General features: G+C 42.1%; 1 protein-coding gene across 1 annotated transcript in view; it reads left to right on the top strand.

Annotated features, from left to right (window-relative positions):
* The window catches only part of LOC139168631 (acetylcholine receptor subunit delta-like), a 30,614-nt gene that overhangs the window by 10,480 nt on the left and 1,953 nt on the right, over positions 1–18,181 (top strand). Inside the window, exons 6-10 of the mRNA XM_070754253.1 lie at positions 6,364–6,564; positions 8,902–9,013; positions 10,382–10,496; positions 11,640–11,850; positions 14,102–14,220. Coding sequence (XP_070610354.1) covers positions 6,364–6,564; positions 8,902–9,013; positions 10,382–10,496; positions 11,640–11,850; positions 14,102–14,220 — 758 coding nt within the window. The remainder of the gene's footprint in view (positions 1–6,363; positions 6,565–8,901; positions 9,014–10,381; positions 10,497–11,639; positions 11,851–14,101; positions 14,221–18,181) is intronic.

The following is an 18,181-nucleotide window of genomic DNA, read 5'->3' as shown; positions in this document are numbered from 1 at the left end:
GCTGGGTGGTACAAGCTCCAACCCGAGGTTTTCAAGTAGCTGAAATTTTGAGTACTTCAGAGAACTGGCAAATACCACCCGTGGCTGGACCCAGAGTGATGTGGTTGTCTCTGCCCCACCTCCTGCCCCAGGGAATGGGGAGGTGGATACAGGGGAAACTTCAACATGTCACAGGCCTGTGTTATTGCCGACAGAATCCGTGCAGAGTTTAGTTTCCTCGGACGAAGAAGAAGGTGGGAGTGACTCGGCAGAGGAGGGCTTGGCACACAGCCAAGGCAGTCAATCTCCCTTATCTTCTATAGCTTCAGATGATGACATTTTGGACCCACGCAAGCGCAGAATTATGCGTAGAAGAGACCAAGTAATAACACAATAGGGTTGATATTCCTGGAGGCGTCTGTAATATGGTAAATGATTTAGCTTTTTACTAGATAAATGGTCAAAGCAATGGAAACTGCAGTTTAATGTTTCCAAATGTAAAATAATGCACTTGGGGAAAAGGAATCCTCAATCTGAGTATTGCATTGGCAGTTCTGTGTTAGCAAATACTTCAGAAGAGAAGGATTTATGGGTAGTGATTTCTGACAGTCTCAAAATGGGTGAACAGTGCAGTCAGGCGGTAGGGAAAGCAAGTAGGATGCTTGGCTGCATAGCTAGAGGTATAACAAGCAGGAAGAGGGAGATTATGATCCCGCTATATAGAATGCTGGTGAGACCACATTTGGAATACTGTGTTCAGTTCTGGAGACCTCACCTACAAAAAGATATTGACAAAATTGAATGGGTCCAAAGACGGGCTACAAGAATGGTGGAAGGTCTTAAGCATAAAACTTATCAGGAAAGACTTAATGAACTCAATCTGTATAGTCTGGAGGACAGAAGGAAAAGGGGGGACATGATTGAAACATTTAAATATATTAAAGGGTTAAATAAGGTCCAGGAGGGAAGTGTTTTTAATAGGAAAGTGAACACAAGAACAAGGGGACACAATCTGAAGTTAGTTGGGGGAAAGATCAAAAGCAACATGAGAAAATATTATTTTACTGAAAGAGTAGTAGATCCTTGGAACAAACTTCCAGCAGACGTGGTAGATAAATCCACAGTAACTGAATTTAAACATGCCTGGGATAAACATATATCCATCCGAAGATAAAATACAGAAAACAGTATAAGTGCAGACTAGATGGACCATGAGGTCTTTTTCTGCCGTCAGACTTCTATGTTTCTATGTTTCTATATTACAGGAAATAAGGGAGGTCACCTGTGTTTGGGTGAGGCTCCAGTAATTAGGGCTGCTGCTATAAATAGCAGCATGTGGGTTTGGCCGTTGTGGAAGAATATCTGTTGCAGTTTCGTCAGGAATCTTGTGTGCTGGACTTTGTTGCTTTTTCACGCCTTTGAAACCAAAGCAGAGCAGTGTGTGTGTGTGTGTCTCCCTTCGTTGGAAGAAGAAGGGGTGTGAAGTTTCTCCACAGCTGCTGGCTAAGTACCTAATGACTGCTTAAGGGACATTGTACAGATTACCCGGTTGTTTTGGGAAGAGTGCTCTTTGCAATACAAAAAGAGTGCTTAGTTTATTTTGACTTTTGCGATAAAGAACATTGTTTTGAATTTTCAAACGTGTGTGTGTCTGAAATTTGTATCCTTGAATTTTCGGGAGGCTCCTATCAGAGAGCCCGACAGAACACAGAGTAGGGAGGATAGTCGTGGGTGGTCCATCACAAGGTCTTCAGAGACTGAATAGCCACTTGCTTGCAATGGTATAGAGCAGAGGTCTTCAAACTTGGCAACTTTAAGACTTGTGGACTTCAACTCCCAGAATTCTCCAGCCAGCATAGCAATTCTGAAAGTTGAGGTCCACAAGTCTTAAAGTTGCCAAGTTTTGAGACCCCGGATAAGCAGGGAGTTGGACTAGAATACCTCCAAGTCTCAGCTCTATTCTGAATTTGCACATTTATTGGACTTCAAATTTGCCTGGGGATTATGGGAATGGTTGGGAAAGGCCAGTGGGATAGACTCTTTAAGCTGCTTCATGGCTCACATTGTCTCTCTTCTTTCTCTCTCTCTCTTCTTTCTCTCTCTCCTCTCTTTCTCTTCTCTGTCCTCTGTCCTCTCTCTTTCTTTCTCTCTTCACTCTCTCTTATCTTTTCTCTGTTCTCTGTCACTTCTCTCTCCTTTCTCTCTCTCCTCTCTCTCCTCATTCTCTTCTCTCTTTCTCTTCAATCTTCTCCGTCTCTCCTCTCTCCTTTCTCTTCTCTTTCTTTTCTCTCGCTCTCTACTCTTTCACTCTCATCTCTTCTCTGTTTTCTGTCTCTCATCTTTCTCTATCTCTCTTCCCTCTGTCTCCTCTCTCTCCTCTCTCGTCTTTTTCTCTTTTTTGTTTTCTGTCTCTTCTCTCTCCTTTCTTTCTCTCTGTCCCCTCTCTTGTTTTTCTTCTTGCTTCCTCTCCACTCTTTCTCTCTTGTCTGTTGTTTTCTGTCTCTCCTCTCTCGTTTCTCTCCTTTTCTCTTCTCTCTTTTCTCTTTCTCTCTCTCCTCTGTCTCTTCTTTCTCTTTCTCTTTTCACTCTTTTATCTCCTCTGTCTCTCCCCTCTCTTCTCTTTCTCTGTCTTCTCTCTCTCCTCTCTCTCGTCCTTTTCTCTGTTTTCTGTCTCTCCTCTCTCTCTGTCCTCTCTTCTTTCTTTCTTTCTCTCTACTCTTTCTCTCTCGCCTCTTGTTTTCTGTCTCTCCCCTCTCCTTTCTCTCTCTGTCTCTTTCTCCCTCCTCTCTCTTCTTTCCATTTCTCTCTTCACTCTCTTTTATCTCTTCTCTGTCTGTACTCCCCCTTTCTCTTCTCTGTCTTCTCTCTATTCTCTCTCTCTTGTTTCTTTTCTTCTCTCTTTCTTTTTCCTCTCTTTCCTCTCTTCTCTTTCTCTGACTTCTCTCTGTGTCTTCTCTGTCTCTCCTTTCTCTCTCTCTCTCTTCTCTCTCTCTTCTCTCTCTCCTCTCTCTCTATCTTGTTTCTTTTTCTCCTCTCTCCTCTCTTCTCTTTCTCTCTCTTCTCTGTCTCTCCTCTCCTTTCTCTCTCTGTCTCTTTCTCCCTCCTCTCTCTTCTTTCCATTTCTCTCTTCACTCTCTTTTATCTCTTCTCTGTCTCTACTCCCCCTTTCTCTTCTCTATCTCTTTCTTCTCTCTATTCTCTCCATCTTGTTTCTTTTTCTCCTCTCTCCTCTCTTCTCTTTCTCTCTCTTCTCTGTCTCTCCTCTCCTTTCTCTCTCTGTCTCTTTCTCCCTCCTCTCTCTTCTTTCCATTTCTCTCTTCACTCTCTTTTATCTCTTCTCTGTCTCTACTCCCCCTTTCTCTTCTCTGTCTTCTCTCTATTCTCTCTCTCTTGTTTCTTTTTCTTCTCTCTTTCTTTTTCCTCTCTTTCCTCTCTTCTCTTTCTCTGACTTCTCTCTGTGTCTTCTCTGTCTCTCCTTTCTCTCTCTCTCTCTTCTCTCTGTCTTCTCTCTCTCCTCTCTCTCTATCTTGTTTCTTTTTCTCCTCTCTCCTCTCTTCTCTTTCTCTCTCTTCTCTGTCTCTCCTCTCCTTTCTCTCTCTGTCTCTTTCTCCCTCCTCTCTCTTCTTTCCATTTCTCTCTTCACTCTCTTTTATCTCTTCTCTGTCTCTACTCCCCCTTTCTCTTCTCTATCTCTTTCTTCTCTCTATTCTCTCCATCTTGTTTCTTTTTCTCCTCTCTCCTCTCTTCTCTTTCTCTCTCTTCTCTGTCTCTCCTCTCCTTTCTCTCTCTGTCTCTTTCTCCCTCCTCTCTCTTCTTTCCATTTCTCTCTTCACTCTCTTTTATCTCTTCTCTGTCTCTACTCCCCCTTTCTCTTCTCTGTCTTCTCTCTATTCTCTCTCTCTTGTTTCTTTTTCTTCTCTCTTTCTTTTTCCTCTCTTTCCTCTCTTCTCTTTCTCTGACTTCTCTCTGTGTCTTCTCTGTCTCTCCTTTCTCTCTCTCTCTCTTCTCTCTGTCTTCTCTCTCTCCTCTCTCTCTATCTTGTTTCTTTTTCTCCTCTCTCCTCTCTTCTCTTTCTCTCTCTTCTCTGTCTCTCCTCTCCTTTCTCTCTCTGTCTCTTTCTCCCTCCTCTCTCTTCTTTCCATTTCTCTCTTCACTCTCTTTTATCTCTTCTCTGTCTCTACTCCCCCTTTCTCTTCTCTATCTCTTTCTTCTCTCTATTCTCTCCATCTTGTTTCTTTTTCTCCTCTCTCCTCTCTTCTCTTTCTCTCTCTTCTCTGTCTCTCCTCTCCTTTCTCTCTCTGTCTCTTTCTCCCTCCTCTCTCTTCTTTCCATTTCTCTCTTCACTCTCTTTTATCTCTTCTCTGTCTCTACTCCCCCTTTCTCTTCTCTGTCTTCTCTCTATTCTCTCTCTCTTGTTTCTTTTTCTTCTCTCTTTCTTTTTCCTCTCTTTCCTCTCTTCTCTTTCTCTGACTTCTCTCTGTGTCTTCTCTGTCTCTCCTTTCTCTCTCTCTCTCTTCTCTCTGTCTTCTCTCTCTCCTCTCTCTCTATCTTGTTTCTTTTTCTCCTCTCTCCTCTCTTCTCTTTCTCTCTCTTCTCTGTCTCTCCTCTCCTTTCTCTCTCTGTCTCTTTCTCCCTCCTCTCTCTTCTTTCCATTTCTCTCTTCACTCTCTTTTATCTCTTCTCTGTCTCTACTCCCCCTTTCTCTTCTCTATCTCTTTCTTCTCTCTATTCTCTCTATCTTGTTTCTTTTTCTCCTCTCTCCTCTCTTCTCTTTCTCTCTCTTCTCTGTCTCTCCTCTCCTTTCTCTCTCTGTCTCTTTCTCCCTCCTCTCTCTTCTTTCCATTTCTCTCTTCACTCTCTTTTATCTCTTCTCTGTCTCTACTCCCCCTTTCTCTTCTCTTCTCTTTCTCTTTCTTCTCTCTATTCTCTCCATCTTGTTTCTTTTTCTCCTCTCTCCTCTCTTCTCTTTCTCTCTCTTCTCTGTCTCTCCTCTCCTTTCTCTCTCTGTCTTTTTCTCCCTCCTCTCTCTTCTTTCCATTTCTCTCTTCACTCTCTTTTATCTCTTCTCTGTCTCTACTCCCCCTTTCTCTTCTCTTTCTCTTTCTTCTCTCTATTCTCTCCATCTTGTTTCTTTTTCTCCTCTCTCCTCTCTTCTCTTTCTCTCTCTTCTCTGTCTCTCCTCTCCTTTCTCTCTCTGTCTCTTTCTCCCTCCTCTCTCTTCTTTCCATTTCTCTCTTCACTCTCTTTTATCTCTTCTCTGTCTCTACTCCCCCTTTCTCTTCTCTTTCTCTTTCTTCTCTCTATTCTCTCCATCTTGTTTCTTTTTCTCCTCTCTCCTCTCTTCTCTTTCTCTCTCTTCTCTGTCTCTCCTCTCCTTTCTCTCTCTGTCTCTTTCTCCCTCCTCTCTCTTCTTTCCATTTCTCTCTTCACTCTCTTTTATCTCTTCTCTGTCTCTACTCCCCCTTTCTCTTCTCTTTCTCTTTCTCTTTCTTCTCTCTATTCTCTCCATCTTGTTTCTTTTTCTCCTCTCTCCTCTCTTCTCTTTCTCTCTCTTCTCTGTCTCTCCTCTCCTTTCTCTCTCTGTCTCTTTCTCCCTCCTCTCTCTTCTTTCCATTTCTCTCTTCACTCTCTTTTATCTCTTCTATGTCTCTACTCCCCCTTTCTCTTCTCTGTCTTCTCTCTATTCTCTCTCTCTTGTTTCTTTTTCTTCTCTCTTTCTTTTTCCTCTCTTTCCTCTCTTCTCTTTCTCTGACTTCTCTCTGTGTCTTCTCTGTCTCTCCTTTCTCTCTCTCTCTCTTCTCTCTGTCTTCTCTCTCTCCTCTCTCTCTATCTTGTTTCTTTTTCTCCTCTCTCCTCTCTTCTCTTTCTCTCTCTTCTCTGTCTCTCCTCTCCTTTCTCTCTCTGTCTCTTTCTCCCTCCTCTCTCTTCTTTCCATTTCTCTCTTCACTCTCTTTTATCTCTTCTCTGTCTCTACTCCCCCTTTCTCTTCTCTATCTCTTTCTTCTCTCTATTCTCTCCATCTTGTTTCTTTTTCTCCTCTCTCCTCTCTTCTCTTTCTCTCTCTTCTCTGTCTCTCCTCTCCTTTCTCTCTCTGTCTCTTTCTCCCTCCTCTCTCTTCTTTCCATTTCTCTCTTCACTCTCTTTTATCTCTTCTCTGTCTCTACTCCCCCTTTCTCGTCTCTTTCTCTTTCTTCTCTCTATTCTCTCCATCTTGTTTCTTTTTCTCCTCTCTCCTCTCTTCTCTTTCTCTCTCTTCTCTGTCTCTCCTCTCCTTTCTCTCTTTCTCCCTCTTCTCTCTTTCTCTCTCTCTCCTCTTTCCCTTCTCTCTCTCTCTCCTCTCCCCCCTCTCCCTCCCTCTCCTTCCCCTCTCTCTGCCACCATCAGGCAATGGTGAATGGGAGATTATTCACCGACCGGTTCGCAAAAACATCGACCCGCTCGTCCCTCGAGACAGCATCAAGCACCAGGACATCACCTTCTACCTCATCATTAAGCGCAAACCTCTCTTTTACATCATCAACATAGTCACGCCTTGCATCCTCATCGCCTTCATGATCATCCTCGTCTTCTACTTGCCAGCTGACAGTAAGAGGCCCCTTTTTTTAGCATCCGAGACTTCCTGCTAATGTCCAGTTATGCTTATCTATGCACAGCAGTATCGGGTTGCTATCTGGTATGGGCCACACTGCGCACCGGTAGCAAAAATGCAACTGCATTGTGGAACTCTGCATCTCTGGCCAAAATCTCGTGCACACATGTCAATCAATTTCACATGCTGTGGTGCACGTTCAACTTTGTTCAGAACAAAGTATTCAATGAGAATATTTCATTCATTCAGATCTAGGATGTGTTCTTTGAGTGTTCCCTTTATTTTTTGGAGCAGTATATAATAATAAAAAAAGCAGGCACATACTATCAGATATGGTGGCCATGCCCGAAAGCAAAAGGTATTTCAGCAAAAATGCATATGTTGTTAAGACAGCATATAGATTCTAAGCCAGAACAGTTTCGGTTAGGCATAATATCATAAATATATTATACAAAGAGAATGTATACTAGATATTGAATGGCTTAACAGCAGCAAGAATTGTATTCACACAACTTCCAGAAGACGTGGTTGGTAAATCCACAGTAACTGAATTGAAACATGCCTGGGATAAACATAGTTCCATCCTAAGATAAAATACAGAAAATAGTATAAGGGCAGACTAGATGGATCATGAGGTCTTTTTCTGCCGTCAGACTTCTATGTTTCTATGTTAACATTGGAAAAGTAAGGAAACGCCTACAGAAAAGATAGGTAATTTGTCCTCATCACCTCGAGGTTCGACTACTGTAATGCTCTCTACATGGGGCTACCTTTGAAGAGTGTTTGGAAACTTCAGCATGCAAAATGCAGCTGCGAGAGCAATCATGGGCTTCCCTAGGTATGCCCATGTCACACCAACACTCCACAGTCTGCATTGGTTGCCTCTCAGTTTCCAGTCACAATTCAAAGTGTTGGTTATGACCTATAAAGCCCTTCATGACATCGGGCTAAAATATATCCGAGACCGCGTTCTGCCGCACGAATCCCAGCGACCGTTTAGGTCCCACAGAGTTGGCCTTCTCCGGGTCCCGTTGACTAAACAATGTCGTCTGGCGGGACCCAGGGGAAGAGCCTTCTCTGTGGCGGCCCAGACCCTCTGGAACCAGCTCCCCCCGGAGATTAGGATTGCCCCCACCCTCCTTGCCTTTTGCAAGCTCCTTAAAACCCACCTCTGCCGTCAGGCATGGGGGAATTGAGACATCTCCCCCAGGCTTATATAGTGTTATGTATGGTATGCTTGTGTTGTATGTTTTTTAAAATAATGGGATTTTAGATATTTTTTAAATATTAGATTTGTTTATTGTATACTGTTTTGTTGTTGTAAGCCGCCCCGAGTCTGTGGAGAGGGGCGGCATACAAATCTAATAAATAAATAAATGCATGAATGAATGAATAAATAAATAAATAAATAAATATTGGAAAAGCAAGGAAACACCTACGGAAAAGATATACATTAGTACCTCGTGATACGAACCCCTCATCATACGAACTTTTCGAGATACGAACCCGGGGTTCGGAAAAATTTTGTCTCTTCTTATGAACTTTTTTCGCCTTACGAACCTGCTGCCCGAACAACAAACCCGGAAGTTCGGGAAAAGTTCGGGTTCTGTGTTCGGGTTCGTAAGGCCACCGAAAAGTGCCGCCGCCTGGCTGTCACCTTTTGAAACAGCTGGGGGGCTTTTCGGTGTTCCCCCGAACGCCGAACCCAAACTTTTGCTGAACTTCTGGGTTTTGCATTCAGGAGGCCGCCGAGAAGCCCCTCCAGGAAAGACTTCTCCATGATGTCAAAGCTCCGCCCATGGAATTCCCTATTGGGATTCCCCACCTCCGTTTGAGCCTCCCGACTGGCCAACAGCTCCGCGGCTCTTCTGGCAAGGTGACAGCCGGGCGGCGGGGCTTCTCGGCGGCCCCCCGAACCCGAACGCTGAACCCGAACTTTTGCCGAACCTCCAGGTTCGGCATTTGGGAGAACATTGAGAAGTGCCCGGCTGTTTCAAAAGGTGACAGCCGGGCGGCAGCCCAGCGGAGTGCCGTTTTTGTGATTTATTTTTTTTTTGCTTGCACGCATTAATTGATTTTACATTGTTTCCTATGGGAAACATTGTTTCATCTTACGAACTTTTCGCCTTACAAACCTCCTCCCGGAACCAATTATGTTCGTAAGATGAGGTATTAGTGTAATTTTAAAAAAATGCTGGATTGTGTAGAAATGGGCAGATTAACAGTGAAGATAAAAGAAAAAGACTTATCGGTGGTTGAAAAATGGAGGTAGAACTTAGGTGTGAAAAATGGGTGCATATCTCCTGCAGTTCAGTTCTCCTCTTGCCCTCCAGGTGGCGAGAAGATGACTTTGGCAATCTCCATCCTCTTGGCTCAGTCTGTCTTCCTGCTGCTGATTTCTCAGCGCCTCCCGGCCACCTCTGTCGCCGTCCCCCTCATTGGCAAGTAAGTCTATTCCTATCTTAAGTAAAACTCCTGGATTTCAGAGGTTTTTGAGGGCAACGGCCATCATTTCTTACCTAGATTTTCATATGGATGGAAACTAATCGGGGAGAGAAGCAACCGAGAATTAAGGATAAATTTCCTGACACTTAGAACAATTAACCAGGGGAATGGCTTGCCTCCAGAAGTTGTGGATGCTTCGTCGCTGGAGGGTTTTAAGAAGAGTCTGGACAGCCATTTGACTGACTCCGTGTTAGCAAAAACTTCAGAAGAGAAGGATTTAGGGGTCGTGATTTCTGGCAGTCTCAAAATGGGTGAGCAGTGTGGTCGGGTGGTAGGAAAAGCAAGTAGGATGCTTGGCTGCATAGCTAGAGGTATAACAAGCAGGAAGAGGGAGATTGTGATCCCACTGTATAGAGCGCTGGTGAGACCACATTTGGAATACTGTGTTCAGTTCTGGAGACCTCACCTACAAAAAGATATTGACAAAATTGAAAGGGCTACAAAAATGGTGGAAGGTCTTAAGCATAAAACTTATCAGGAAAGACTTAATGAACTCAATCTGTATAGTCTGGAGGACAGAAGGAAAAGGGGGGACATGATCGAAACATTTAAATATGTTAAAGGGTTAAATAAGATTCAGGAAGGAAGTGTTTTTAATAGGAAAGTGAACACAAGAACAAGGGGACACAATCTGAGGTTAGTTGGGGGAAAGATCAAAAGCAACGTGAGAAAATATTATTTCACTGAAAGAGTAGTAGATCCTTGGAACAAACTTCCAGCAGACGTGGTTGGTAAATCCACAGTAACTGAATTGAAACATGCCTGGGATAAACATATATCCATTGTAAGATAAAATACTGGAAATAGTATAAGGGCAGACTAGATGGACCATGAGGTCTTTTTCTGCCGTCAGTCTTCTATGTTTCTATATAAGTGGGTTATAGTTCTCTTGCTTCGGCAGGGGGGTTTGACCAGATGACCTCCAAAGTCCTTTCTATCTCTGTTATTCTATTGTATTGTATTGTATTGTATTGTATTGTATTCTATTCTATTCTAGTCTAGTCTAGTCTAGTCTAGTCTAGTCTCCTCTACTCTACTCTACTGAAATGAGATTTCATCAAAGCCATGAGTGATTTGGTTTAGACTAGTGTTTCTCAACCTTAACCACTTGGAGATGTGTGGACTTTAACTTCCAGAATTCCATGCTGGCTGGGGAATTCTGGGAGTTGGTTCACATATCTAAAAGTGGGCCAGATTGAGAAATCCTGGTTTGATTGATATCTCGCCATTCATTTATGGATTAAAATAGGTGTATGCAAGTTTAAGTGCTATTGCTATTTTACAAATGGTCATGTATGTCACTGATAGGTACCTTCTCTTCGTCATGCTTCTGGTGACTGCGGTGGTGGTGGCATGCTCCGTGCAGCTTAACATTCATTTTCGGAGCCCCAGCACCCACATCTTGTCGGAATGGACGAAAGAGGTAAGGCGGGAGGAACGATCCAAAATAGAGGTAACCTTAAAATAATAATAATAATGATAATAATAATAATAATAATAATAATAATAATAATAATAATTATTATTATTATTATTATTATTATTATTATTATTATTATTATTATTATTAATATTATTATTATTATTATAATAATTCTAATAATTCTAATTGTTGTTGTTGTTGTTGTTATTATTATTATTATTATTATTATTATTATGTCAGTACAACACAGCAAACGAGATCACTATGCTGGATTTCGTATTTCATCACTGTCAAATTTTTTACTAAGTCTGCACTTCTATTTCTACTAGTTTTTTCTCATCATTCCTTTCACCCATTTTCTCCCACTTATTACTGTATGACTGTAACTTGTTGCTTGTATCCTAAGATTTTTATTAATATTGATTGTTTCTTCATTGCTTATTTGACCCCTATGACAATCGTTAAGTGTTGTACCACATGATTCTTGACAAATGCATCTTCTTCTTTTATGTACACTGAGAGCATCTGCATTAAAGACAAATTCCTTGTGTGTCCAATCACACTTGGCCAATAAAGAATTCTATATTATTCTGTTCTATTCTATTCTATTCTATTCTATTCTATTCTAGTCTAGTCTAGTCTAGTCTAGTCTAGTCTAGTCTAGTCAGGTCTATATAACTAATTAAATTTAAAATTAAGAAATACATTTAAAAAACTAAAAAGCCTATTAGCATACACACATGTCCATTCAAACAAGCCATTCATTGGCCAGGGTATACAATCTAATGACCCCAGACTTGGCGGCATAGATGAGTCTTTAGACTCTTATGGAAGGCATGGAGGGTAGGGCAACATGAATCTCCGAGGGGAGCTGATTCCAGAGGGCCGGGCCCCCCACAGAGAAGGCCCTTCCCCTAGGCCCCACCAAGCGACATTGTCTAGTTGACGGGACCTGGAGAAGGCCGACTCTGTGGGACCTAACTGGTCGCTGGGATTCATGCAGCAGAAGGCGGTCCGTAAGTAATCTGGTCCCATGCCGTGTAGGGCTTGCAACTGTTCCTTGAATAAATAAAATCAAATAAAATTTAGAAAATGACTTGTATGTCGAAAATCACTTTCCCCTTCCTCTCCTTCTATCCGCAGTTCTTTCTGGATATACTCCCTCGCTTCCTGTGCATGTCCAAGCCAGCGGAGAGCGACTCCCCGCCCCAGGATGGCTTTCTGATCCGGCGTTCTAGCTCAGTGGGTTACATTGTCAAAGCGGAGGAATATTTCACCATTAAGTCCCGCAGTGAACTCATGTTTGAGAAGCAGTCGGAGAGGCATGGCTTAAGTACACGCATTACTCCTGCACGTAAGTCCAAATGGGGAACGGGAGTGGAGAGGAGATGGGCCAGTGGGAAGGTGGCATGCGCAGGCAGTAATGATGATGATAATAATAATAATAATAATAATAATAACAACAACAACAACAACAACAACAACAACACTCAAAAAGGAGACAGAAGGACTAATACTGGCGGCACAAGAACAGGCCATTAGAACAAATGCTGTCAAAGCCAGAATTGAAAAATCAACAGATGATCCAAAGTGCAGACTCTGTAAAGAAACAGATGAAACAATCGATCACATACTCAGCTGCTGCAAAAAGATCGCACAGACTGACTACAAGCATAGACACGATGCTGTGGCACAGATGATCCACTGGAACTTGTGCCGGAACTACCATTTACCAGTGGCAAAGAACTGGTGGGATCATAAGCCCAAAAAAGTGGTCGAAAATGAGCAAGCAAAACTACTGTGGGACTTCGGACTTCCAACTGACTGAATTCTGAAGCATAACACACCAGACATTGTGATCGTGGAGAAAAAGAAAGTATGGATCATCAACATCGCAATCCCAGGAGACAGCAGAATTGAGGAGAAGCAGCTAGAGAAATTAGTGAAATACGAAGATCTAAAAATCGAGCTGCAATGACTCTGGCCTAAGCCCGTGAAAGTGGTCCCAGTGATACTTGGCACGCTGGGCGCAGTACCAAAGGATCTCAGTGGACATTTGAAAACCATCGGAATTGACAAAATCTCCATCTGTCAATTGCAAAAGGCCGCTTTACTGTGATTGGCAAACATAATTCGCCGCTACATCACGCAGTCCTAGGTGCTTGGGAAGTGCCCGACTGGTGATGAAATACAAAATCCAGCATAGTGATCTTGTTTGCTGTGTTGTATTGACATAATAATAATAATAATAATAATAATAATAATAATAATAATAATAATAGTTGTTGTTGTTATTGTTATTATAATTATAATTATGTATCTAATATATTAGATTTGTATGCCGCCCCCCCCCGTCAGAAGACTCGGGGCGGCTCACAACAATAACAACAGTACAATATAATACAAATGTAATATTAAAAAGGACAAGTTAAAACCCATTATTACTAAAACCAATCAATGCTACACAATCACACCACACTCAAATGCTACAAGTCAGAAGGGGGGGATTAGTCCCCCCATGTCAGGCGACATAAATGGGTCTTCAAATGGGTTAAATAAGGTTCAGGAGGGAAGTGTTTTTAATAGGAAAGTGAACACAAGAACAAGGGGACACAATCTGAGGTTAGTTGGGGGAAAGATCAGAAGCATCATGAGAAAATATTACTTTACTGAAAGAGTAGTAGATGCTTGGAACAAACTTCCAGCAGACATGGTTGGTAAATCCACAGTACCTGAATTTAAACATGCCTGGGATAAACATAGATCCAATGTAAGATAAAATACAGGAAATAGTATAAGGGCAGACCAGGAGGTCTTTTTCTGCCATCAATCTTCTATGTTTCTATGTTTCAACATCTTGCGAAAGGCAAGGAGAATGGGGGCAGTCCTAATCTCTGGGGGGAGTTGATTCCAGAGGTGCGGGGCCGCCAAAGAAAAGGCTCTTCCCCAGGTCCTACCAGACGGCATTGTTTAGTCGACGGGACCCGGAGAAGGCCAACTCTGTGGGACCTAATCGGCCGCTGGGATTCGTGCGGCAGAAGACGGTCCCGTAGGCATTCTGGTCTGATGTGCTGAAATCTCACAAGGAAACACGTGCATGAGATTTTGTCAATTCTTTTGGTTCTGCACATGCGCGGAAGCCCAAAATTGCTTAAATCTCTCTCTTGCGCAAGATTTTGCTTCTGCACATGCGCGGAAGCCAAAAATTGCTTAAATCTCTCTCTTGCGCAAGATTTTGCTTCTGCACATGCGCGGAAACCAAAAATTGCTTAAATCTCTCTCTTGCGTAAGATTGTGCATCTGCACATGCGCGGAAGTAAAAAATTGCTTAAATCTCTCTCTTGTGCAAGATTTTGCTTCTGTAGATGCGCATGGAGCAAAAAACACAATTTTTTAAAATAAAATAGATGGGAGTGCTGGTAGGACTGCCATCAGAGTGGTCGCGTGGAAATTCCGCAATCTGGCCGCTGCTAACGGTGCGCAGTTCACTACCACACTGGTAGCCACCCACTACTCTGCGAGAGGAATCTTTGACCTTTTTAGATGTCCTCGATCCCGGACTCAGAGATTCCTTCTTTTCTCTCCCCCCCTGCCCCCCACCCAAGGACCAAGCCCGCATGGGTCAGGGAATTTGCAGGACCAGCTATACGATGAGATCAAGCCGGCCATTGCAGGAGCCAACTTCATTGTGAAACACATGCAGGAGAAGAACAGCTATAATGAGGTAGGGGCACAAAGCCACCTGGAGGTCAACGTCTTTCAGACCAAGTGGGAAAGACTTTATTTTTTTTAAAATTTATTTATTTAGTTTGTCCAATACACAACGAGGGTTTTAGTGGGCATATATCTATATACACATAGTAAAATACATGATAATAATAATAATAATAATAATAATAATAATAATAATAATAATAGCTCTGTGAATTAATGGCCATAATATCTAGAGATAATTTGGACCTGGTTGCCATAACTGAGACATGGTTTAAGGATTCTAATGAATGGGAAATATCCATACCAGGATATACACTGTATAGGAAGGATAGAATAGAGAGAAGGGGAGGTGGAGTAGCCATTTATGTTAAAGAAACTCTAAAAACAACACTAATTCAAAATACATGTCAAGATCTAGAGACCCTCTGGATTTGCATGCAAAATAAAGACGGTTCTGTCATTAGAATTGGGGTGATCTATAGGCCTCCAGGGCAATCTGAGGAATATGACAACAAGATGGTGGATGAAATTACCCAAATGGCAGTAAAGGGAGATATTGTGGTTATGGGTGATTTCAACATGCCTGATGTTGACTGGAATATCCCCAGTGCCCTTTACATGCAAAAGTAAGAATATAGTAGAGGCCTTTACAGGAGCAGCTCTGGCACAGCTGGTTAAGACACCAACTAGAGGGGAGAATATTCTAGATTTAGTTTTTACGAATGGGAATTGGGTTTCAGAGGTCAAGGTGGGAGAAAATTTAGGTTGCAGTGACCATCTATGTTTGTGGTTTGATATAAAAACTCATTGTGAGCAATCCTATAATGCAACCAAAGTATTGGATTTCAGAAAAACAAATTTTAATGCAATGGGGGAATATTTAGATAATGAATTAAAGGGGAGGGATAAAATGGCAGGAGCGAGCACCCAGTGGACTGTATTTAAAAAGGCCATCTTAAAAGCCACTGGACTGTATGTAAGACAAATAACTAAAGGTAAAAGGAAGAAGAAACCGCTATGGTTTAGCAATGATGTAAGGACTATAGTCAATGAAAAAAAGGCTGCCTATAGGAGGTATAAAGAGTCTGGAAGTATAGCTGATAGGGAGGTGTATAAAATGAGACAGAAGGAGGCGAAACAGATAATATATGCTGCTAAAGCCTCAAAAGAGGAAGAAATTGCCAAATCTCTAAAGAAGGGGGATAAAACCTTCTTCAGATATATTAGTGATAAGAAGAAGAAAAACTGCGGCATCACGAAGCTTAGTACCGGGAAAAATACATGCATTAATGGGAATAAGGAGATCGCTGACCATTTCAATAGCTACTTCTGTTCAGTTTTCTCAAAAGACACCTTACAAAATAATACTATAGAGGGATATAGCATTGCCTCCAACTGTACGGATTCAGCTCCAGTGATCTTAGAAGCCGATGTCTTAGAAGAACTTGAACGATTAAAGATAAACAAGGCAATGGGTCCAGATGGCATCCACCCCAGAGTTCTTAAAGAACTCAGATCTGTCATTGCTACCCCCCTGACTGATTTGTTTAACCAATCCTTGTTAACCGGAGATGTTCCTGAGGATTGGAGAATGGCAAGTGTTGTGCCTATCCACAAGAAGGGCAGTAGAGAAGAAGCTGGTAACTACAGGCCAGTTAGCTTGACATCAGTTGTCGTTAAAATGATGGAGACTCTACTGAAAAAGAGGATAAATCAGCACCTAAAAAACAATAAATTATTGGACCCAAATCAGCATGGCTTTACTGAAGGCAAATCATGTCAGACTAATCTCATTGATTTCTTTGACTATGTCACAAAGGTGTTGGATGAAGGTGGTGCTGTGGATATTGCCTACCTGGACTTCAGCATAGCCTTTGATACGGTTCCACATAAAGAGCTGATAGATAAATTAGTGAAGATTGGACTTAATCCCTGGATAGTTCAATGGATTTGCAGCTGGCTGAAGCATAGACACCAGAGGGTTGTTGTGAATGGCGAGTATTCTGAGCAGAGTCAGGTTACAAGCGGTGTGCCACAAGGGTCTGTTCTGGGTCCTATTCTTTTTAATATGTTTGTGAGTGACATAGGGGAAGGTCTGGTAGGGAAGGTTTGCCTATTTGCCGATGACTCTAAAGTGTGCAATAGGGTTGATATTCCTGGAGGCGTCGGCAATATGGTAAATGATTTAGCTTTACTAGATAAATGGTCAAAGCAATGGAAACTGCAGTTTAATGTTTCCAAATGTAAAATAATGCACTTGGGGAAAAGGAATCCTCAATCTGACTATTGTATTGGCAGTTCTGTGTTAGCAAATACTTCAAAAGAAAAGGATTTAGGCGTAGTGATTTCTGACAGTCTCAAAATGGGTGAACAGTGCAGTCAGGCAGTAGGGAAAGCAAGTAGGATGCTTGGCTGCATAGCTAGAGGTATAACAAGCAGGAAGAGGGAGATTATGATCCCGCTATATAGAATGCTGGTGAGACCACATTTGGAATACTGTGTTCAGTTCTGGAGACCTCACCTACAAAAAGATATTGACAAAATTGAACGGGTCCAAAGACGGGCTACAAGAATGGTGGAAGGTCTTAAGTATAAAACGTATCAGGAAAGACTTAATGAACTCAATCTGTATAGTCTGGAGGACAGAAGGAAAAGGGGGGACATGATTGAAACATTTAAATATATTAAAGGGTTAAATAAGGTCCAGGAGGGAAGTGTTTTTAATAGGAAAGTGAACACAAGAACAAGGGGACACAATCTGAGGTTAGTTGGGGGAAAGATCAAAAGCAACATGAGAAAATATTATTTTACTGAAAGAGTAGTAGATCCTTGGAACAAACTTCCAGCAGACGTGGTAGATAAATCCACAGTAACTGAATTTAAACATGCCTGGGATAAACATATATCCATCCTAAGATAAAATACAGAAAATAGTATAAGGGCAGACTAGATGGACCATGGGGTCTTTTTCTGCCGTCAGACTTCTATGTTTCTATGTTTCTATAATAATAATAATAATAATTTATTGGATTTGTATGCCGCCCCTCTCCGTAGACTCGGGGTAGCTAACAACAATAATAAAAACAACATGTTCAATCCAATAATAAAAATAAAAAACAACTAAAACCCCTATTATAAAACCAAACATACACACAAACATACCATGCATAACTTGTAATGGACTAGGGGGAAGGAATATCTCAACTCCCCCATGCCTGGCGGTATAAATGAGTCTTGAGTAGTTTACGAAAGATAGGGAGGGTGGGGGCAGTTCTAATCTCCGGGGGGAGTTGGTTCCAGAGGGCCGGGGCCGCCACAGAGGAGGCTCTTCCCCTGGGACCCACCGAACGACATTGTTTAGTCGCCGGGACCCGGAGAAGGCCAACTCTGAAGGTTATAGAGGAGATACTCATAGTAAAATATATCTATGAAAGAATAGAAAAGAAGATATAGTAATAGAACATATCAATGAAAGAATAGAAGAAGAGATATAGGAATAGAAGAAAGGTATAGGAGATATAGGAGAGCAATAGGACAGGGGACGGAAGGCACTCTAGTGCACTTGTACTCGCCCCTTACTGACCTCTTAGGAATCTGGATAGGTCAACCATAGATAATCTAAGGGTAAAGTGTTGGGGGTTTGGGGATGACACTATGGAGTCTGGTAATGAATTCCACGCTTCGACAACTCGGTTACTGAAGTCATATTTTTTACAGTCAAGTTTGGAGCGGTTAATATTAAGTTTAAATCTGTTGTGTGCTCTTGTGTTGTTGTGGTTGAAGCAGAAGTAGTAGCCGACAGGCAGGACGTTGCAGCATATGATCTTGTGGGCAATACTTAGATCTTGTTTAAGGCTTCTTAAATGTGTGGACTTCAACTCCCAGAATTCCCCAGCCAGCCATGTTGGCTGGGGAATTCTGGGAATTGAGGTCCCCAGGTCTTAAATGACATTTTTCCTGAGGTGATGTTG

This window comes from Erythrolamprus reginae, chromosome 5, assembly GCF_031021105.1.
Source record: "Erythrolamprus reginae isolate rEryReg1 chromosome 5, rEryReg1.hap1, whole genome shotgun sequence".
Lineage (NCBI taxonomy): Eukaryota > Metazoa > Chordata > Lepidosauria > Squamata > Dipsadidae > Erythrolamprus > Erythrolamprus reginae.
This window is presented reverse-complemented; position numbering and strand designations above follow the sequence as displayed.